The 24,321-nt window shown below is 33.3% G+C and overlaps 1 protein-coding gene across 2 annotated transcripts in view; it reads right to left on the bottom strand.

The window, feature by feature from the left end:
• GLRB (glycine receptor beta) overlaps positions 1-24,321 on the bottom strand; it is a 58,028-nt gene that overhangs the window by 15,737 nt on the left and 17,970 nt on the right. The window contains exons 3-7 of one of the 2 annotated variants that reach the window (XM_066387553.1): positions 22,514-22,620; positions 20,420-20,487; positions 4,694-4,923; positions 4,506-4,588; positions 2,782-2,922 (exon numbers count right to left, since the gene is read on the bottom strand). In XM_066387553.1, the coding sequence (XP_066243650.1) occupies positions 2,782-2,922; positions 4,506-4,588; positions 4,694-4,923; positions 20,420-20,487; positions 22,514-22,620 (629 nt within the window). The remainder of the gene's footprint in view (positions 1-2,781; positions 2,923-4,505; positions 4,589-4,693; positions 4,924-20,419; positions 20,488-22,513; positions 22,621-24,321) is intronic. The other variant, XM_066387562.1, reaches the window with a different exon arrangement.

Raw genomic sequence — 24,321 nt, forward strand, 5'->3', positions numbered from 1 at the left:
CTGTCCTTGTGTATATCCACCCTACTATTTAAAAAAAGGATGTAATCTTGATGTGGATATATGGATAACTATTTTCAAAATACAACAGGACTGACTCCACAGATTATGTAGTGATGTCAGACTCGCTATCCTAGAACATCACTTAATAACAGGAGATTTTGGGGAAGTGTCTTTGTGTCATTATCCTAATGTGTAAAACAGGAACAATAAAAGTAATGAACTCAGAGGATTGTTGTGAGCATTAAGGTATAGAATTCCTGCAAAGTACTAAAAACAATGCCTAACATAGATCAAAAAAGCCATCTATAAAATGTGTCTACACAACAATCTCAAATGCCTTTTCTCTTGACTTTCAAGTTCTTTATTCTTATTATTAGATGAGTTGTGAAAATTCCCTAAAACGTCATCAGTCTCCTTAATTTGAATGATGGAGAAGAGAAGGGATACTTTGCCTAGTGCCATGGCTGACCCTGATTTGCCTGGCAACTTTCAGATAGTCATTCGGTCACACTGCACCTCAGTTATTTTATGTCAGTATCAATAAGGTCCCTTCCATATATAATGATCTGTGGTCTATTATTTCTTTTTTGAGTACTTGAATGATCAATTTTTGTAGGAGCTCAGTTTTTTCTTTTTAAAAAATGTAATAATTCTTTTTTGTTATTAAAGTATAGTTGACATACAATATCATTTTAGTTTTAGGCATACAGTGTAATGATTCCACATTTGTAAACTTTACAAAGCAATCACCATGACAAGTTTAGGAACCATCTGTCACAATATGAAGTTATAATGTTATTGAATATCTTCCCTTTGCTGTACATTACATCCCCCTGACCTGTTGACTTTATACTTGGAAGTTTGCACCTCTGATTCTCCTTCACCTTTTCACCCATCTCTTCCACTCTGGCAGTGTTATAATAAATGCAACACTAAGGAATTTGGAGATAAAGTTAGTGTAAGCATCTATTGTTGCTGACCTTCAAATACATTAACAGGTTATATAACATTTCTATGTAAGTATACTGCTCACAAAAATTAGGGGATGAATATGAAGTGGTAAAAAAAAGAAGCATTTGATTTTCTTTATTAAACAAGAACATCAGAAAAGCAAACAACAAGTCAAAGAAAGTTGTTTGATTATGCAAATAAGATGCAAAACCAACTTTTATTTCATTGGTGACAATACACCATACAACAGGCTGAAAGGACTGGAGTGTCTGCACGTTCCCTGGTCCCCTAATTTTTGTGAGCAGGTAGATAATATATAAAGTATATGTAAATAGTTGCTAACGACAATTTAAAATGTGTTATAAATTAACAAATTATGCAATACATAGGTAAATAGATTATATATTATTTATATGTAGAGAGATCCTAAGGGCTGGTAATTTATTTGAATGTTAACGACAGAAGTTTAAACTAACTATATCCCCACATTGCTTAGTGTTGCACTTATTATAACACTCTAAATATGTGAATGTTCACTCCACCTTTTATTTTAATAGCAACAGGAATGTTTTAAATTATATTTTGGCCTTGATGATGTCATGATGGCAGCACTTTAGTTCAAACATCTGATCTTTCTAAATTCTACATATTATGCTATACATTTTTATTTTTGCAAAGTCAACACAGATTTTGCAATAAATGTAAACGTTGTATCTATTTCTAAATATCTTTGTTTTGATTTTCATCCTGAAACATAATTAGAATTGTGTAGAATTTATAAGTTGAACTGATTATCAGTAGAGATTCAAAGGTTTAATACTAATCATATTATAAAAGTATTGAATTGTGACTACTGTATTTGTATTTCTGTTAAAAACTTGATGTGATTAATAAACAAGGTTAATTTGTTGTGCTTTTTATGAATGACTTTTCCATAATCTAGGCCAGGAATATTATACAAGAATATTGACTGATATCCAGTCATTTCACACATTCATTGTTTCTTGCACAGCATGAGAAATGATGCATTTTACAATTAAGAATACAGGTCTAGGCTCTAGCCCATTGGCTCAGTGGTAGAGCATCAGCCTGGCTAGTGAATATCTTGGGTTCATTTCCTGGTCAGGGCACACAGTAGAAGTGCCCATATACTTCTCTATCCCTACCCATCTTACTTCTCTCTCTCTCTCTCTTCCCCTCCTGCAGCCATGGCTCAGTTGGAACAAGTTGGCTCCAGGCACTGAGGATGGCTCCATTGCTTTCACCTCAGGTGCTAAGAAGTGCTTGGTTGCTGAGCAATGGAGCAATGCCCCTGATGGGCAAAGCATTGCCTCCTAGTGGGCTTGCTAGTGGATCTCAGTTGGGGTGCATGCAGGGGTCTGTCTCTGCCCCCCTCCTTTCACTAAATTAAAAAAAGGGAATATAGGTCAACCACTATCTAAAAACTGCCCAAAAGACAAAAGATGAATATATATGAATTTTGTTGCTCATATCCACAATATATAGCCCCAAAATGAATCTTGCCAGAAGTAGAATTTCTTCATAACATCTAAGGAAACCACTGCTTGGCAAAGTTATTACTAAAATATAAAAATTGAGAACCTTTTCCTACTCAGAATTACATAAAGAAAAGCAAAATTCTCTAGTAATAAAAATCTTTTATAAAACATTAATGAATGGAATTTTATGAGTAACTTAAATATATGAATGTAAGGATAAACTACTTATTTTTAACTAGTTTTCTTCTATTCTTCCCTTAGCATATAATTATATTATAATAAATCTTTGAACTAGGACTCAGTTGTGTTTAATTTAAAGATCATTACTTACCAGTGCCTTTATAATACTTTGTACAGTTACCATATTCAATATCCTCCTTTTTAATATCAAACTGAGGCAAAGCAATTTTTTCTAACTGAACAGGATCCCCAGATTGCCAGATAAATCGTAAATCATCAGTTGTGTAACCAACTATAAACAAAAATAAATAAAAATATTAGTTTGAAATATAAATATTAATTCTTTCTTAATATTTTAAGAATTCAAATATTAAGTGTCAAAGTGACAAGAAAATAGACACATGAAATTGTTGTTAAAATGTAAAGAGGTAAATATAGCCAATGAATAAAAATATTAAAACAAAAATTAAAGATAGTTGGCTTAAAGAAAAAACAAGCTATAATAATCAGTGTATTTCTAATAGTTAAAATCCTAGATGTTGTATCCATTGGGATATTATGTTACAATTCTGAAATGTCATCAATAAAAAAAGTAATAAATAAGCGATACTAGCTTTCTAAATATCTACACTTAAAATCATGCATATTCTGCCTGGAAATTGATTTTTTTTTTAATATAAGCATCAAAACATTTTTTTAAAAAGAGTGACCACAAACTTCCTTAAGGAGAAGCATTTCCACAGGAGAGCAATAAAATAGTCCCTTAAGTGGACAACATTAGTCATGCCGAAGCACACATTGTGGGCTTAGGTAATGTGGCTACAATTCAAGGATCATATGGAGTTGTACCGCAGATAGTAACCTAACATTCAACTCTTAAAGTACACATATATTTTAAAGTAATACTTTAGTTGTTCTGGTAATAGAATAGAATTGAAAATAAGTATATAGTTGGAATTTTTTATAAAAGTACACAGGCACACATATGGAAACACATACACTGACATAAACATATATACATTTATATCTGCAAAATCTAATTTTATAGTTAGAAAGCAATAAGTATTATTCAACTGAAGACCTAGATACAGTAATCTTTAAAAAAAAACAGCAGAAAATCACCAAGTGATTTTAAAGCATATCACCCAACAATCATACACAAGACATTTTTACAAGGTTATTATTGTTTATTCTCTGCAGGAATAGGTTATAGTACATAGGTATTCAGGTTAAAGATTCCATACATTGGTGTTGATTTTTTGAGTTTTATTTCCTACTTTTGTGCTCAATTCAGAGTCACATATACTAAAATATTTCCTACTTTTATTTTCCAAAGATAAGCATCATGGCAAACTAATAATATGTTTTAAAGATAATCGTTTTAATTAACACAGCCAGTGCATATTTATAAAATGAAGAATATATGATTGTAGAAACATAAAAAATTAAATTTTGTAAAAGATAACTTTTTATACATCTGTAGAAAGTGTTTATTAGGATTTAGAGAACATTTTTTTGAATGTTTTTCAAATTTTCTGCTCCAAAAATGTGGTTTTGATAACAGAAAATAATTAGGACTGCATTTTCTCTTTTACCTTGAGTGCATTACTAATTCAAATGGAAATGACAAATAGAACAAGTTAGAACTACTCCTCCTCCATCAATTTAACTGAAATCAAAAACTAGTACCAAAACGATTTGTTTTAATACAAATTAATATAGTAAAGAATTATAATTTTCCTAAATTATTCTAATGATTATTTGTAATCAAAAGCATTTATTTTTATCGTTGTTATCTAAGATATTACTAGACTGCATCACCTAGAACTTTAAACATTTTTATTCCTATAATTATTGAGGGTCTCATTTACATACAGCTCTCAAGTTGCATCTTGCAACGTTGTGTATCCATGGGAAACAAGGTCAAGTCCAATGGGCATGAAAGAGTAATAGATAACCTGAAAGTAGAAACAGAGGTCATAGAAACCATTTAACATATTTCTCTGTGATATGCTGATTTTAAAAGGAAATGATAAATGTGCAAATATTAAAGATAAGAATACCTCATGCTGACAAGAACATCTCCATCCCGAAAAATAAAGAGGAGGATATTTTCCTGGGTTACATCATGAAAATTGGCACTTTTTTCATTTGCAAAAAATAAATCAGGTTTCCACAGACACTTGTACATTGTGGGGTCCACTGTCAGTGCATCTGAGCCCCGAAAATCACTAGGGAGCTTCAGCCTGGGATCATTCCATTTCTGTCGTAGGAAGATGTTAACTCTGTAGTCCTAGAAAAAAATAGTATGTGTGCAGGAGTGTGTTTATTGCTAATTTTAAGAATGTATTCCATACCAGAATAAAAAAGTTTCCATTGATTAGCAGCAGAAATATTTTTTCTCCTCTAACGTTAACCAGGATCAAAACAACTCAGTCGCTCAGAATAAAGAGCTCCATCAACAGTACAAAAAGACCCTTGTGTCTATTTAATTATTCTCTACAGCCATTTTTGTAGCACTCGCTAGCTCAAACGTCAGACTATAACTTTACCAATAATTGCTTTACCTTTATATAAACACCAATTTTACCAGTTGGTTAGGTGGTGTTATCATAAAAGTATGAGAACTGCTAAGCATTACCATTATTTTTGCCAAAATAGCATAATAAAATTTGTTAAAAATAGACAAGAAGCCAAGGGAAAATATTTCTGTCTTTTACGAAGTAGCAAGCTACAAAAATAATATATACATAATATGTATAAGTATGTACATTATATAACATATAATACATTCCAGAGAAGAAAAAGAAAACCTCTCCTTGACTACTCATACACGTAAATGGTTATAGAGAGGATATGACAGAATCAAATGAGATTTGGATTATGCAAAACAGATGAGAACAAATGCAAAATGTTATGTTATATTCAACATGGTAGAAAAATGTATTAAAATTTACTAAGTTATTGTTAATTACACATCAGTTTTTTGCTTATCTCCACATGTTTTAATGTTAAAACTTTGTAAAAATTGACTTATATCAAGAGATAGAGATTTTAAGAATATGTGAACTCAGGGGTATGTTTAATAACTTAGTACAGTTTATATTGGTAAGTGAAGTGGGGTTTTGGCACTAATTGGTTTGTTGGTATACATAATCAAATTCAGCTTTGAGGCATCAAGCTCAGGTCTTTAATTTTATATACTGAACTCAGCATGTGCACAAAAATGTTTTAGGTTTTAATTGTATTGGGCTTCAACTTCCTTATGTTCAACCATTCAAAACTGATATGATACTATACTATCTATTCACAACTTTTTGACATAATCAAATGAATTAGATCCTAAACTTTAAATCAAGATCCAAATAATTAAATGAGAGATGGTAGTTCATCTTTTATTGAATAAGACCTAATATATTTTCATGTATAGAAAGATACATAACATATATACACATCCTTTATATATGTACAAAATGTATAATAAAGCATAAGCCATAAGCAGTGACTCTAGAAAAGCTTGGGGAATTTACTTTCTGATATGATCTTCAGACAATGTATAGTAATTAGAGGTGAAGGCACACAATGACAAGACATTTATGAATTATAGACAGTGAAGTAAGATTTCATTTACTACATCTTACAGCTACTCTAAACTTGATGTTTATAAAAACTTCAACCTATAATATAAATTAATTCTTAAAAATCATATGCAGATGATTTTGGAGTGCTAAAGTCAAACAAAGTAAGGATTATGTAAGCTGACACTGAACATATCTGCATCACTGGGGGAAAAGAAAGATAACATTTCCCTATCAAATGAACATGGCATCAAAGAGGGAGTGAAAAAGGCCTACAAGCCTTGAAAATGAAGACCTGCAATGCACAGCTACATGAACTTTTTTCAAAATATACACATCTTAAAACTTGTAATGGAACTTCCTATCTGCCTTTGATTGAGACAACTACAAAGATTAATGTGCTCAAGGCAAAGGCCTACCTACCTCACATGGTGAGCCTTCCAGCAGACACAACGGTGCTTCCTAACAAAGGTTTTTATCCATTTCACATAAATGTGAAGACTCATTAGGTTCAATCATTTGCTAATAACATATCAATTGTGCTATCTTAGCTAACACACATGGTTGAAAACCACTTGACATTACTTTGAGTACTCAATAGTAGTCAACTTCAAATTATTTCCTGAAAAACTTCTTGTAATGATCTGCCAAAATAATTGGTATTCTAAAAGTATATACACTAAGAACTACTTTATCACTTTCTGTAAGCACTGTGTCTTAAAGAAAACATCAAAGTTACATATTTAAACTACAGTATTAAAATATGTGTTCACAATATTATGATACAATACTATGTCTTTAATTTGTTATCAAGGTTCAGTATAAAAAATAAGTAGATAAGTTTACCCATATATCTTTCATAAGCTTCTTATTAAAGCCATTGCCCTTTATTTTGGTCAATGACCATTAAAGAAAAATACTCAAGATGAATTCTTCTTCCTTTATTTGATTTTTCATTTGTTTTTATGTATATTCCTATAATATCATTATGTAGGAATTTACCATTGATAGGCATATTTGGCCTAAGTGCTTTATAAAAATACAACTTTTCCTCAGTTTATACTATGAAAGGCTCTCCTGATGCTCCTGGCTTCCTATTATTGGAGAGTAAGATTGAAGTATCTCATCATGTTTTTCTTCCTGTTTGGCAGCTAGGGAACTGAAAGCTAAATCCTATGGACAACTGAATTCATTTATCGCTCTGATCCATTTGACTACCACTGTATGACTCTTGCACATTTAGTACTATTGCACTGTGTTTTTTGTTATTATTTTTATACACTTCAAATCATTTTCAGAAATAGGGCTAGATCAAAAACAAATAAAATAAGTGCTGAGAGATTGCCAACTGTAACACTATACCATGTGTGTGAATTCTGATGGGGAGGGGGAGGCTGTGCATATGAGGGAGTAGGGTGTGTATGAGAACTCCATGTTTTCTGCTCAATATTGCTGTAAACCTAAAACTGCTTTAAAAATAAAGTCTATTGTTAAAAAGTGAATGCAAAATGTACTGTGAACAAAAAGAAATAAACATAAAGTCAAGAAAAAATTATCCTAAAAATGAAGATAAGACCAGAAGATTACTGTTCGCCCTTCCAATGACATACTAAAACACGGTCGCACATTAGGTTTGGATGGTTCTCCAGGAAAATGTAACATTCTTTGACTTGCCATTTTCCTTGTTTAGGGCCTAGACCCTGAAAGTTGTGTAACTGATAGAAGGCTGATAAATTATAAATGATGCAAATTATTTCTGTCTGGCATAAAGATTTTTCCAAAGATCATGCCTTTATTGACTGGTAGAATATTAATAACTCTGTGTCAGATTTAGCAATCTAATATCAGCATTCTTTCTTTCACTGCAGTCTCCTATAAACCTTCCACTGAATCAAATTTACTATTCTGCTGGTTCCCTCATTAATGAGTTCTATAAGTCAATGGTACGTCCTCATATAAGTGTTTTTAACTTTTAAAAAAATTATACTTTAGCCTCAAAAACTTCAACATAAAATACCCATATGATCCAGTGATTCCACTCCTAGATACCTACCAAAAAACAGATCAAAGACTCCAGGAAATCCATCTACACTCATATATTCATAGCAGCAATAATCACAATAGCCGAAAGGTGAAAACAACCCAAGTATCCATCAACAAATGACTAACCAAGATATAGTGTGTATATACATATATATATATGTAATATATATATATAATAAAATATTATTCAGCCATAAAAAAATGAAATTCTGATACATGTTACAACACGAATTAACCTTGAAATCATGACCAAAAAAATCAAGATTAAAGAAGAGTTTATCCAATATTCTATTTACAGTGAGCAAAGCAAAAACAAATAAATAACCCTGAAAAAGGCAAGCTAGACGATTGAGAAAAATAAGAAAAACCTTGGAATGTGATTTCACCAAAGCAAAGGGGCAAGATAGAGGGTCAAGTACAATCAAACTGAACACTCTCTCTGCAAATGAGAATGCCAATGAAGGTTTTAGCAAAAACATGTTCAATGGAATGGCATATAAAAAGCAATATTGCAGAGGATTAAAAAGTGAATAAAGGACAAAGTTTCCAATCTGTAAGACAAGGATTAAATGAGATGATATATGTAAAGTCCATGAACTGCCATAGTAAATGCTAAACAAGTGTTTCTTCTTATTAGGATGTATCCTTTAATTTTGTTCTTATTCTTTTACAGGGACGGTAACAGTGATAACTATGCTTTTGCCTCAAAAAACTTCTGCATATAGTATAACTCATTCGGTTTGCTCTGTTCTGCTCAGATCAACCTAAAATTATTCCTAACAGTAATTCACTCCTAGGTCACAAGTTTTGAAACTGTTCTAAAATAGGGTTTTCAGCCTCTCCTGAATTCTTGCTTTCAGTACACTTGTGTAAGCTCAATAAACCACATAAGCTCTGAGTCTCTACAGTAATCCTTTTCTCATTTTTAGCTTTTAGTAGAGCTGCAGAATTATATTTCAATAAGCATCACTGAAAAATTGGAAATTGCTTACTTTGTTGTATCATTCTTGCTCATTATGTCTCACTATTTCATGATGAAAGTGCTCAAAGATACTTTTCTATTAGCTATGTAGGCATATACAATACTATTATGATTCAATGCAAGTTGCAGCAAGCTTATATATAATTTAATAATATTTTTAGATATTACAATTTAATTAAATCATTTGGGTTCAACACTGGTTAACCAAAACTCATTAGTTTGCTTTGGTTAATGTTTTATGAGCATTTCTAAATGATTGGTAGTTATTGGCATTTCAAATACTCTATATTAAGATAATTATCTTGGAAACCTATTTATTTTAATTTTCAATTACTCAATCACAATAATTATAGTTCTGCCATTTATTTTGCAATGAACAAATTTCCATCAGAAAGAGACTTCTTTTATCAATGGGAAATTAGTTAATTGTTTTCAGAGAACTTGGTGACAAATACCCCTCATTGTTCATTCTAAATAGCACACTATTAGTCATTATCTGAAAAATGGATGCTTTCCAAAATTTTAAGTAGCAGTCAACACCCAAATTAAACTACTTTTTCAAAGCAATAAAACATTTTACAAGACATTAAAATTGGTTAAGTTTCATTAATGATATCTTAATATTAAGAACAGTTTATCTGTATTTTGTATTTCAGTTATGATAGTTCTTCTGGCTACTTGTTCATTTTTACCAAACTCTCACATACGGAACCTTTGACTCATTTGTTATTTGTTTTTTACATTCTAATTATAAAAATTGACATTCATAGCATCTGGAAGCATTATAATTAAAATTCTGTCAACCGAGCTGTTAGAAGCCTGATTTCCAAAGAATTAGATGTAGTTGTTAGCGAGGTTAGAAATTTCATGTAAGAACTCCAAGGTAACAACATGCCAGTAAAAATTTCCAGATTATGTTTTAGTATTTTTTCTCAATGTCATTTTTAAGGTTTTTAATTAAATATGATATAATAATACCATATAAATATTTAAAGTTCCCTGGACTTATGCCAATATTCCATTTTTATTTGAAGTGCTGGCTAGATAGTGCAGTGGTGCAGCACTAGACTATACACTCTATAAGAGTAGCAGTCTGCTGAACTGTCTAGGCAGAAAGTGCCCAACATACCTCTGTTATATGCAGGAATAAAGAAATGACTTTGGTGATATTTTGACAGGTTAGGACATTTGTCTAGTATTATTCACAACAGTCATTTAAATTTTCCTACATCAACTGATAATAATGACAAATTACTGGCAGGAGAAAGTAAACCTTGAATATTTTCCATCCTTCCTTATTGTCAAATACAGTAGTACTTTTCCTTATGATGTTTATTAATCAACGCATCAAAGCTAGGAGAAAAGGTAAAGAATAAAGTATGAATAACAAATTACATTATCCTTCATTTTTAAGGCAGACACACTAAAAAAGTAAATCTGACAAAGAAAAGAGACAGACATGCAGTATGTCAGACTAAAAACAGAGATTCTCTTTCAAGTCATTATTATGATTTAGTTTAAAGAAAGTCTTCAGTAATCTCTGAATAAAACCCACTGGTTATTTTGGCATTTCCATATATTGAAACAGTTATATATATAATCAGATAACCTCCAGCAGCATGTGGGAGAAAGTTACATGTAATCAGATAATCCTCCAACAGAATTTGGGAGAAAAAAATTAACAAATGTTCATCAACTTGTGTTTTAGTTTGCCATTGACTACTATAACAAAATTACAGGCCTGCTTGGATAACCAAGATAATCCCCTCATCTCAAGATCCTTAATTATATCACATGTACAAACTCTCTTTTAACATTATAGGTTCCAGAAATTTGGGACAGGTAATTTTGGGGGACTATTACTTAGCCTACCCAAGGGTACAAATCCTGAAGGTGAATAATATGAGAAAAAAAAATACACAAAACCATTTTAAGGGTTGGTATCTTAAGATAGAAAATAGAAAAAACATTGGGAAAAATACATGGTGTAACAAAAGTAAGTTCACAGTTGTTTGTATGGAAAATTATACAATAATTAATATATAATAGTACAAGAATAAATTCTGTGTTTGGGCACTCACAACTGTTAACCTACTTTTGCCCCACCCTATGTCTCATATTATTCCCTTATAAATGAAATAATGCTGGAAAGTTAATAATAGAAGCAACTAAATACAAGGAATAATAAAAACTAAGTTTTTTTGGGTTTTTTGTATTTTTCTGAAGTGACAAACTGGGAGGCAGAGAGACAGACTCCAGCATGCACCTGACCAGGATCCACCTGGCAAGCCCACTAGAGGGCAATGCTCTGCCCATCTGGGGCATTGCTCTGTTGCAATCAGAGCTATTCTAGCACCTGAGGTGGAGTACATGGAGCCATCCTCAATGCCTAGGCCAACTTTGCTCCAATGGAGCCTTGGCTGTGGAAGGGAAAGAGAAAGACAGAGAGAAAGGAGAGGGGGAGGTGTGGAGAAATAGATGGGTGCTTCTCCTGTGTGCCCTTGCCAGGAATTGAACCTGGGACTTCCACACACTGAGCCAACACTCTAACACTGAGCCAACTTGCCAGGGCTTAAGAAACTAAGATTTAAAGAAAGAAACTTAAATCTCTATATAGAAGAAAATATAAAAGTAAAATTGTTTTTAAAACAACAAAGGTGAGTATTGGTCAAGAACGAGAATTAAGTTCTTTTAGTTGATCCCAAATATGAGCATTCTTTCTTGACAGGCACAACTGTGTTGCTCAAAAAAAGTTGAAGTCTATTATTAAAACAAACAAAAAAGTAATGAAGCAGATAGGCACAGAAAGTCTGACAGAATCATGAATTGTAGTGCAATAATAATTTAATATAATTACAAAGCATGCCTAAACCAAAGCAGGAAAATGGATTATATAAATAAGCTTTTATTTCCATGAAAGAGCTCTTATTATTTCTGGTGAGGTAAAGTACCTGGGTATAGACCCATTTTTCCCCCTCAAGTACAATAGTTCACATTTTCAATTATAAAAAAAATCTTACTGATTTATGCTAGAGGTAAGAATTGAATGAAAAAAAATCAACAAATATTGAATATTATAAATATAACTAGAGAGCAGATGCCACCTAATCTCTAACAAACCATTTTTTTATAAAAATTAAATATATTTGGGTGATACTGATTAATAAAACCATACAGGTTTCAAGTGTACGCCTCTATAGTACAGCATCTGCGTGCCATATTGTTCACTCACTACCTGGAGTCCAGTCCCTTTCCACCACCATTTATGCCCTTCTTCACCCTCTTCCACCTCCTTCTCAACACCCCTTTTCTTCTGGCAGTCACCATACTGTTGTCTGTGTCTACTTTTTTTCTCAATCCCTCCACTTTATTCACCCAGCTTCCCAACCCTGTTCCTTCTGACAGCTGTCAGTCTGTTCTATGTATCTATGTGTCTGTTTCTATGTTCTTTGTTCATTTAGTTTATTGAATTCTGCATAAAAGTGAAATCATATGGTACTTGTCTTTCTCTGACTAGCTTATTTAACTTAACATAATAATCTCTGGGTCCATCCACGCTGTTGCAAAAAATAAGACTTCCTCTTTTATGGCTGAATAGTATCCCATTGTGTAAATGTACCAGAGCCTTTTGATCCACTCATCTACTGATGAGCACTTAGACTGCTTCCAAATCTTAGCTATTATAAGTAATGCTACAATGAACATAGGGGTGCATATATTCTTTCAAATTAGTGTTCTAAATTTCTTCTGATTCATTTCCAGAAGTAGAATCAGTGAGTCATAAGGCAGCTCCATTTTTAATTTTTTGAGGAATTTCTATACGGTTTTCCACATTGGCTGCACCAATCTGCATTCTCATCAAGAGTGCATAAGGCTTCCCTTTTCTCCACATCCTCATTTGTTGTTTGTTGATTTATTGATGATAGCCATTCTGACAAGTGGGAGGTGATATCTCATTGTAGTTTCAATTTGTATTTCTCTGATGATTAGTGACGTTGAGCATTTTTTCATATATGTATAATGGTCGTCTGTATGTTCCTTTTGGAAAATTGTCTATTCAAGTCCTTTGTCTATATTGTAATTTTTTTCTTGGTGTTGGATTATATAAGTTCTATGTAAAAATTTTGAAATTAACCCCTTATTAGAGATATCATACGCAAATACATTTTTCCATTCAGTAGGTTGTCTTTTCATTTTGCTCATTGTTTCTTCTGCTGTACAAAAGCTTAGTAGTTTGATATAGTCCCATTTGTTTATTTTATGCTTTTGTTCCCTTGCCTGAGGAGTTATATCAGAAAAAAATATTGCAATGAAAAATCAGATTTGACTTACCTATATTTTTTCTAGGATTTTTATAATTTCACAACTTACATTTAATTCATTTTGAGTTTATTCTTGTGTATAGTGTAAGAGTTTCATTGTTTGCATGTATCTGTCCAATTTTTCCAACACTATTTATTGAGTAGATCATCTATACTCCATAAAATGTTCTTGCAATATTTCTCAAATATTAATTGACCATAAAGGCATACTTTTATTTCTGAGCTCTGTATTCTGTGCCATTAATCATTATGCCTTTTTTTTTCATTATGCCTGTTTTTATGCCAATACCATGCTGTTTTAACCACTATGGCCTTGTAGTATAGTTTGATATCAAGTAGCATGATACTTCCAACTTTTTTTTCCCTCAAGATTGCTGAGGCTATTCAAGGTCTTTGTGGTTCCATATAGATTTTTGGAATATTTTTCCTATTCTTCTTACTTTTTTGACTGTCTTAAATTCAGTCACAAGTAGTAACATGTGAATTGTTAAAATCAGAAATGTCTGTTCTAGCAACTTTAAATTGAGATGATTATATTTATTTGACAATTTTGGTGATGCTATTATTGTCAATAAATATCACTTACAGTATTAATATAATGCTTTAAACATGTAAAGTGGTGAAATGCAAATGAATCAAAGATAAGAGAAATAAAAACTATAGAGCTCTAAAATGATATGATTAAAAGAAGCTGAAGGCACATGTAACCACAGAGCTGTGAAAGAGCTTATGGAATATAAATACGGCTGACAGTTTTCCTCCACTACACAATATGGTTCGTGCAAAAATGTGAAATTACTTTTAGTTTAGCCAGCATTAGTTAGCATTTGAATTAAAATAATAAGTGGGAATGAATGTTTTATCAAGTAGAAGTGTTTAAAATTTTAGTATTTCAGATAACAATGCTAATGCTTACTACCTTGATTGCTTCTTTGTTTGGTAATCAACCTTAAACAATGGAGGAACAAATTGTTTCCTCTTTTCAGAGACTGCCCTAGGTCTGTTGGCTCCCCGACTTTCAGCTATTCATGTTATACCATCCCCAAACTATGAGTTTAGCATTTTGTATTTTGCTTTCTGGAATAAGCAACTGCCAGTTGAGGTAAGAAGGTTTGAACTGGAGAGAAAAGTGCTGGGCAATATTAAAGCTTTACAAATTTTAGGACTTCCTTTATTTTAGCAGATCTTTATAGAGAGATATTTCTAGGGGGTTATTAACAACTAAAACTGCAACTGTATAGCCTGACCTGTGGTGGCGCAGTGGATCAAGCGTCAACCTGGAATGCTGAGGTTGCCAGTTCAAAACCCTCTGGTTATTATACAAAAAAACTAGATATAGCAAATGCGGGCAAGAATGTGAAGAAAATGGAACCATCATATCCTGTTGGTGGGAATATTAGCTGGTATGAACACTATGCAAAACAATATGGAGGTTCCACAAGAAACTAAAAGGAGAAGTACCATATGGTCCAGCAATCCTACCTCTAACTATATATACAAAGGAAAAAAAATTATCTAGCAGAGATATCTGTATTCCCATGTTCATTGCAGTATTACGTTCAATAGCCAAAATATGGAAACAATCCAAGTGCCTATCAACAGATGAACCGATCAAGAAAATGTGATATGTGTATACACACACACACACACACACACACTGAAATATTATTTGATCTTAAAAAAGAAGGTAATTCTATCACTTGCAACAACATGGATGAATCTGGAGGACATTATGCTGAGTAAAAAAGCCAGACAGAGGAAGACAAAACCTTCATAGTACCACTTATATGTAGAATCTTAAAAAGAGAGGGGGAATAAAATTCATAGAAACAGAGTAGAAAGTGGCTGTCAGGGACTTAGGGATGTATGTGTGCAATATGGAAAGCCCGATAGAATGTACAAACTATGTTATAAAATGAATAAGATCTGAGGATCTAATGTTGACAACACTATATTGTAAAATTAAAATTTGCTGAAAGAGTAGAATAGTTTCCAAATGTATATATAATACATAATACATATATTATATGTGTGTGTGCGCATCTATGTATGTGAGATGATGAATGTGTTGACTTTGACTTGATGGGGAGAAGAATCCTTTCACAATGTAGATGTACATCAAATCATCATGTAAACTTCAAATATCTTACCACTTTATTTGTCAATTATACCTCAATAAATCTGTAAAAAAATAAGTAAGCTCACCCTAAGTGAATAGAAGAGGGAAAACAAGATATCCCTTATAATATAACGCTTATCCATACATGTATACCCTTTCAGTTACCCTCCTAAGCTATCTCAATTGACAAGTGTTTGTAATAGGTAATGAAGAAGTTTTAGCCTAGATCCAAATTTTTTCTCCTTAGAAGACATTATAATGTTATCTCTCTCTCTCTTTATCTAATATATATGTTTAATACCTTGTGCTCTCCTAACTACTATTAAGCAACACGTGTCAGGCCATGTGTTTATTAAAATATTGAGCAAATCCATAAAATGATAGCCTTAAAGATGTCTATAAAACTTTGTTTTTTAATGTTGTATGAAGTAAACATTGCTAAAAGCAAAAAAAAATAATAATTATGGTAAAGTAAGTCTATTTTGATTAGCGTGGTTCCTATTCAACACAAATTAGAAGGCAGATTGATTATTTTTCTTCTTCTTTCAATGAATTTATTGAGGCGATACTGGTTTGCAAAATCATTCAGGTTTCAGGTGTACAACTCAATAAAACATCATCTATACACTGCATCATGCATCCGTCACCACAAACAAAGTCGTTTTCCATTCCCATTCCCCTCCCCCCTTGACCACCTCCACCTAGCCCCACCCTCCTTTTCTTCTGGCTATCACTGCACTGCTGTCTGTGTCTATGTTTTTGTTTTTGTTTTTTGACAGACAGACAAAGAGTCAGAGAGAAGGACAGATAGGGACAGACAAACATGAAGGGAGAGAGATGAGGAGCATCATTGCAGCTCCTTAGTTGTTCATTGATTGATTTCTCATGTGTGCCTTGACCGAGGGGCTACAGCAGACTGAGTGACCCCTTGCTCAAGCCAGAGAACTTGGGCTCAGGCCAGCGACCTTGGGTTTTAAGCCAGCAACCATGGGGTCATGTCTATGATGCCACACTCAAGCCAGTGACACTGTGCTCAAGCCGGGTGAGCCTGTGCTCAAGCCAGGGCTCAAGCGGGGGACCTTGGGGTTTCAAACTTGGGTCCTCCCCATCTCAGTTTGACACTCTATCCAGTGCACCACTGCCTGGTCAGGCTGTCTTTGTCTATGTTTTATGTACATATGTTTTTTAGCTAATGCCTTCACCTTCTTTTTTCCAGTGCCCCCATGCCACGTCCTTCTGACAGCTGTCAGTCTGTTGATCTCAATTATATGTGGAATCTAATGAACAAAATAAACTGATGAACAAAATAGACACACTGGCCTGGATACATGGGGCAGATTAGTTTTCATCTAGACCAGTGGTAGTCAACCTGGTCCCTACCTCCCACTAGTGGGCGTTCCAGCTTTCATGTTGCGCGGTAGCGGAGCAACCAAAGTATAAATAAAAAGATAGATTTAACTATAGTAAGTTGTTTTATAAAGATTTATTCTGTCAAACTTAGCGAAAATCCGACATAAAGTACTTGGTAAGTAATTATTATTATATGCTTTAACTTGCTGTAACTCTGCTTTATAAATTTTATAAAGTAAAGTTACTTCCCTACTTTATAAATGACCATTACTGTAGAACTGGTGGGCGCTTAGAAAATTTTACTATTAACAGAGATACAAAAGTGGGCAGTAAGTATAAAAAGGTTGACTACCCCTGATCTAGATTATATCAGCAAAATAAATAGCAAATACAAATAATTTTGTGTGCTGAATAAATATCTCTAAAATTTCCAAAATTATCACTCTACAATAGTAACATTATTTAGGCTGTTATTTAACCAAACAAATGTTCAACATGGATCTTTTGTTTAATTTTTTTTTTTTGCCAATTGTTTTATGGCTACTTGAACTCACTTGGTGTTCAGCATATAGCAGAATTTATTTGTCCTTCTTTTCAATCAATATTAGCTAGTATAAGAAATTATTTATTTATATGTCCACTCTTTACTGAGCATCTACTGTCATCTGTATCTTATGGAAAATGAAGAAGTAGAATACATTATTCTTGACTTTAAAAGCTGTATAGTCCATCAGAGAAGGGAAAGAATACACACAAAAAAAGAAGCTATCAGGTTTAATTAACAAATAAGTGATAGAAATGAAATACCTGAACTGAAAAAAGGGCACAAAGTGAGTCAGAGTAGCCATTAAAGGCTCTAATTAGAAGATAGGTAGAGATTTGAGACAAACAGTAGGGCAAGGATTCCATAAAGGAATAGGTTGAATCTGGCCCCAGCAATGAATACTTTGGGCTAGCTGTGTGGTAAGTCTGTGCAGGGGAACAAAATTTGCTAGAAAATATGAAATAGTTGATTATAATCTTCAGGTAATCTGTAAAAAAGTTTGTCTCTTTTCTAACATCCTTTTCTCCTGGGTGTTTTCAACTTAATATACTCAAGTAACTACTGTTGGGTCCTAGAGAAGTTTACGTGTCTGATACTTGGAAGGCACTCAATATTTTTTAAATAGTAAATACATTAATGACATGTACTAATATACGACACATGTGTAGCCTTTATGCAAACAAGCAAAATATCCTTGTATTAGTTGTCCTCAAATGCAAAATAGAGTCAGAATGTTTCCTGCAGGCTGTAATATTTTGATAGTGGTATTTCAGGATAAGTAGAGTGGTGCCATGAAAGATAAAAAAGGGTACAGAGAATAGAGACCAAATAACTCCTCTAAAAGTTTTGCCATGAGAAGATGACACCTCTTTTTCTTGTAGAATTAAGTACTTTGATTGACAAATCATATTTTCAATCAGTGAATGCTATACTTGTCTCCTGAATGATGTATAGTCATATAGAGCTGTCTTCTACTGAGCTGTACTGTGTGTCTATGTCATTTAGGTGAACCAAAATGTCACTACTTGATTCCAAAATCTTCTTTTAAATAATTCTCTAAAAATATTTATACATTGTCTAAGACATTGTCTAAGAAAATCAATTATTGAGGGGCTACATACATGCTTTTATAAAAATAAAGAAATAGCATTCTCATCACAATTAGAGATAAAAAATAAGCTTTATAATTTAAATGCAATATACAATTACTTTTGTAATGCACTATGTTGCTACAGGTGAAGGAACTATAAAGGAAGAAATAGTTTTTTTTTTTTTTTAAAGCCAGGGCTTTATTTATTTATTTATTTTTAAGACTTTATTTATTCATTTTAGAGAGGAGAGGAGGAGAGAGAGAGAGAGAGAGAGAGAGAGAGAGAGAGAAGAGGGGAGGAGCAGGAAGCATCAACTCCCATATGTGCCTTGACCAGGTAATCCCAGGGTTTTGAACTGGCGACCTCAGCGTTCCAGGTCGTCGCTTTATCCACTGCGCCACCACAAGTCAGGCGGAAGAAATAGTTTCAATCATTCTGCCTCTAGTCTGAGATGTTCTCTCAATAAGTATATTGCACTCCTATTATTATACTAGACTTTCAATCCACGCCTTATATTAGTACTTAAGAAAAATATATAACTATATCTGTTTAACCAGATGGTGGTTCAGTTGATAGAGAATCAGTGTGGGATGCTGAAGACCCAGTTCGAAACCCTGAGAACTCCGGCTTGAGTGTGGATTCATCTGGCTTGAGTGTGAGATCATAGATGTGACTCCAAGGTCACTGGATCAAAGCCCTTGGTCACTGGCTTAAGCCCAAGGTTGCTGCCTTGAGCAAGGGGTCACTGTCTCAGCTGGAATCCCCACCCCCACTGTCACGGTACATATGAAAAAGCAATCAATGAGCAACTAAGGCGCTGTAACTATGACTTCTCATCTCTCTCCCTTCTTGTCTGTCTGTCTGTCTCTCTCTTGCAAAAAATGTGTGTGTGTGTGTGTGTGTGTGTGTGTGTGTGTGTGTGTGTGTGTTTATAACTATCTCAAAACCCTGGGTCTTCTTTCTCCCACCTAAAGTGTCATTTCAGATGTGTTTATTAAAAAAGGCATAAACCTATATTCTAAAACATCAAAAATCAAGTAGACTTTACAGAATGTTTTTCAAGAAGCTGAGGGGTAATTATATCCATCACCTCTCAGGAAATCTAAGCATACTGTGTAGCCATCCTTTCCCTAAAGCGCAACTCATCATGGAGAGCAGCCCCTTTCTAAAGCCTGTCTTTTCTGTTCCTTCAAGAGAGGACCTGCCTGCCCCTCTCTCCCACTCCCCCTTTGCCTTTCCTTGATCTTTCCCCCAGTTACATAATCTTTTCAGAGAGCTCCATGGCCATATTTTATGAAAATTGATTTTGCTTTTTACAATTCTCTGCTGCACACATCACAAAATTAGTACAGCAGTGAAAACAAACATTCTCCTCAGGGAACTGGAAGGGAAAAGAACCTGACAACACTCAAACAGTTTGAATGCTCATACATAAACATATTGGGGGGAAATGTTGCCTCAGAATTTTAATTGCATACATTCTTTTCCCAGGTGGTACCCAATTAATTGTTCAGAGTGAATACAGTAATTTTTCTAAGTCTGTAAGTTTTAATGCAGTATTAAGGCTAAATTTGAATTACAAACTTAAATAGGCACTGAAATCACTAACTTAAAACTCTGGAATCTAAATATTTTATACCAGGAAAGAGCATAAACTATTCCCTAGAGTTAATTAATATTTTTAAGTTTTAATATTACTTTCACCATGCTGTGCTCTAAATTTTGATAAATTCAAGATATTAAATTCATTGAAATATTACCATGGTCGTCTCTTGAATGGATCCAAAACTGTTGATAAAAATGTTGACTACTACATCAACAGGAATGCCTGTGAATAAAAATTAAGGATATAGTTAGTAGCTGTCAAAAACTTGGTCAGAATTATTATATTTCATGGTTTATGCCTTTGATTCTTATATTTTTCCCAATCCACATGAATTGTAAAATTATAAGTCAATGGTTTTAGTGTACCTACTTCACAATTACTATTAACTCATTTTTCCAAATAGGGATCATAACACAAGTAAAAAGCGGGTTAAGTTGTATTTTATAAAGTCATTTTTTCCAGAAATATTTATCTGTTAAACTGTAAAGACTGAGAAAATACATATATTTATCTTTCAAAAAATTTTAATTGGGTTAATGCATTAACTTTAAGGAAATGTAAATTATTCTTTATAAACCATCATTTAAAAATACGGTTTAACTTTATGAATTTTTATAAATATATGAAATTCTTACTTGAATAGGTAAAGCAATATTCAATAAATGGTACTTATAATGACTATATTTTTATTTCTAATTCATGCAAATGCAAAGTTAATCAGACATATAACAGAGTCATTATAAAGATTTTTGCCTGACCTTTTGGAAAATAATTTGAAAGTTCATGGAGTGAGAATTAAGGTATAATGTTGCAAATTTCTTTCTTGCTTTTTTTTTTCTTTCTTTACTCATTGCGGGCTGCTGGTTGGGCTAACAAAGGGAAAATGTGAATTTAGCCTTTCAGCCACATAACCACTGACTGATGAAAAACAGGTGGTGAATCAATATATGGTAGACATGTGACAATCCAGACCAGGGCTGTTGTTGAAAGTAACTGAATAGGTTCTGGTAATGAACAAAAATCCCTGTTTTTACAACATGGTTGTATAACTTCAGTTGACTAGGAGCAGCTGCAGACTTTTTTTTTTCTGTGAGGGGGAAAAAAATGAAGCTTTATAATGTTAATCTGATCTACATTAATACCTGTCTTCAGGATTACAGTTTTCCAAAGGAGATTTTTTCATATAGCTTTTTCCTAACTCATCAAGAGGACAAAACAGAAAACAAGAAAAAAAAATAGTTGGCTCAACTATACAATCTTTTCATGACTTTCATAGCAACTATGGATTTTGTTCTTGAAAAGTGTGAGAAAAGGTAGTATTTTGTTGGGGTAAAATCCATCAATGTTAAAAAATACAGTTGCTTTTATTCATACAAGTTAACATGTTTTTAAAAAATCATATGGCCATTATTATTTTCAGCCAAGAGTAGAGGAAATTTCTTTTTATTAACGTGAAAGACTAGAAAAAGTAAAAAAGATTTTTTAAAAAAATTAAATGAGAGGCAGGGAGGCAGAGACAGACTCCTGCATGCACCCTGATCAGGATCCACCCGGCAAGCCCCCTACCAGGTGATGCTCTGCCCTTCTGGACCACTTGCTCCATTGCTTAGCAACAGAACTATTTTACTGCCTGAGGTGAGGCCATGGAACCATCCTCACGCTCAGGCCAACTCTGCTCGAATCGTTCAAGCCATGGCTGTGGGAGGAGAAGAAAGAGTGGGGAGAAAGGAGTGGAGAAGCAGATGGTTGCTTCTCCTATGTGCCTTGACTGGGAATCAAACCTGGGACTTCCATACGCTGGGCTGACGGTTTATCACTGAGCCAACCAGCCAGGGCAGAAAAAAATCTAAATACAGATCAGAATTGTTCTCTCTCCCTAAATGAGTATGTGACCACTTTCCTAAAAACTTATTCATTCACTGATTTGGTGTCAGTGAATGAAAGGCAGCTCTATATCCAGAGCCTAAATTTTAAATCACTAAGTACTCAGAAAAACTATTACTGAGGTTAGCTTATTAATCCACAATGTACCCTTTTTTTTAACACTGAGAATCTCAAAATTACTATTTTGCTTATCTTTGAACATGTTTGGCATTAAATTGCTCTGAATCTAAGTACATTACAGTACAGTTACATATCAGTGTGAAATCTTATTGTTCTGAATATCATAAATAACTAACTTTATATCAATAAAATTAATTTTTTAAACTGCAAAGACTGAAGATATTTGGAGGAAAGAAAAACAAACCTTTAAAATTTGGTCTTATCCTAGGATCATAACTAACCAGTAGCCTATTCAAAATATTGCTAGTGGAGTTGGCAGGAACTCGGGCAAGGTCCTCTGCTGACTGCTGGCTATAAGAGAAAAGAAACAACAAAAAATCCTGGTACATATTTAGAAATGGCAAGCAACATGAGTGTAATTTTCACTGGAGAAAAGACTTTGCTTTTTGAAACAAACCTACAATTATAGCAAGGCGTTTCCAAATGAAAAGTTGTAGACATTGTCAGCAACTCCAAGTATATGTGTCATAAGAATTAAAAACCAATAAAAAGTATTTTAGCACATAATTTTACCAAATAAACGAGTACTGTCCTAAGTACTCCAACTTACTTTTAAATAAAATTAAGCAGACATTTTACTTGTCCTGCAGCAATCTGCGATCTAAATCTAGGCCAGCACAGAGGGCGTGCAGACAATGTGATAACAGCAACAAAACAAACAGTTTTTGAATAATGTAGTATAATAATAGTAACCTTTAGCCTAAGCAAAGGAGTATGTGAATAGAGTAAGATAAGATGGCCAGAGAGATAGTCTAAGAATTAAAAAACCTATCATGCTGACATTTATAAAATGGTATTGCCCAAGAAATACACAGTGAATATTCTCAATGAGTTAAATATGTTGGAGGAGGTATAAAAATAAATATACTACTCAAGGAAACCTCATTTAAAATGGAGTTGAGAAGCCCTGTAGGGGGAGCTCTCATGCAAGTACCTCTTGCAGCCTATGAAACCAACCAGGAAAAGGAAGCTAGTTATTTCAGCAAGGGAGGACATTTTTCACATAGAAATTTTATCTCCTTCCTTTTAAGTAAAGGGAAGGGGCTCTCGCCCTGCCCGAGCAGCAACACACTGACTACCCCTTGCAGCCTATGCAACACCACCACAATCTTGAATTCTTGTTCTCTTATGAACAACCCTCCCCAATTTCTTCCTAAAATCTAATTAAATCTAACCTTCCTTTTGTCTCTTTGGACTTGCCTATGGTTCACTGTAGCTTTTGCAGTTGTCTGCTATTCCTGAATAAACTAAACTGCTGGGAAAATAACACTATTTTTATTTTTAAGGTTGACAGCGGAAATTGGTAAAAGAAGTTTCTCTGGTACCAGATCAGTTAAACAGAGAAAATACAGAGCTATAGGATACAACTATCTCTTTTCATTATATATGTGTTTGCTCCCAACTTTCACAAAGGAAAAACTGCCACATTTTTCTATTTCAATTAACTTGAACAATGAATCTTGACTAAATTGATAGTTGCTTAAGAATACTTAAAAACACACACACTTCCTTGGAAGCTAGTGGAAAATGTTTATTATTTTAGGGGTTTGTTTTACCACCCAGGAAGTCTTACATAATCATTTTTCCAATACAAACAACAACCCATGAGAATCACAAGGCAGATTAAAGCTATATTTTGAGCATTAAGCATTGTCCATTCTGTACTGCTATGGTTAAAGTATCAACTTCTTAAGTCATATTAATTTATATGAATTGAACTTAGATGTGTCAGCCATAGCTTTGTTTTAATTCCCAGCTTTTAGTTATCAGGCAATTCCATCCTGAGTTAATTAGCATACAATCTGATGACAAGATATAACTGCTAAAGGTGGGATATAACCAAGATTATGAAATTTATGAAAAATTTAAAAATAATATGAATTGATACAACATTTTTCAAGTAGACATCAGACTCCAAAATATTAAAGAAAGAATAAAAATCAATTAGTTAAACCTCCCTAAATTTCAGGAGATTACATAGTATTTTAAAAT

The sequence above is a fragment of the Saccopteryx leptura genome, chromosome 1 (genome assembly GCF_036850995.1).
Source record: "Saccopteryx leptura isolate mSacLep1 chromosome 1, mSacLep1_pri_phased_curated, whole genome shotgun sequence".
Taxonomy (NCBI): domain Eukaryota; kingdom Metazoa; phylum Chordata; class Mammalia; order Chiroptera; family Emballonuridae; genus Saccopteryx; species Saccopteryx leptura.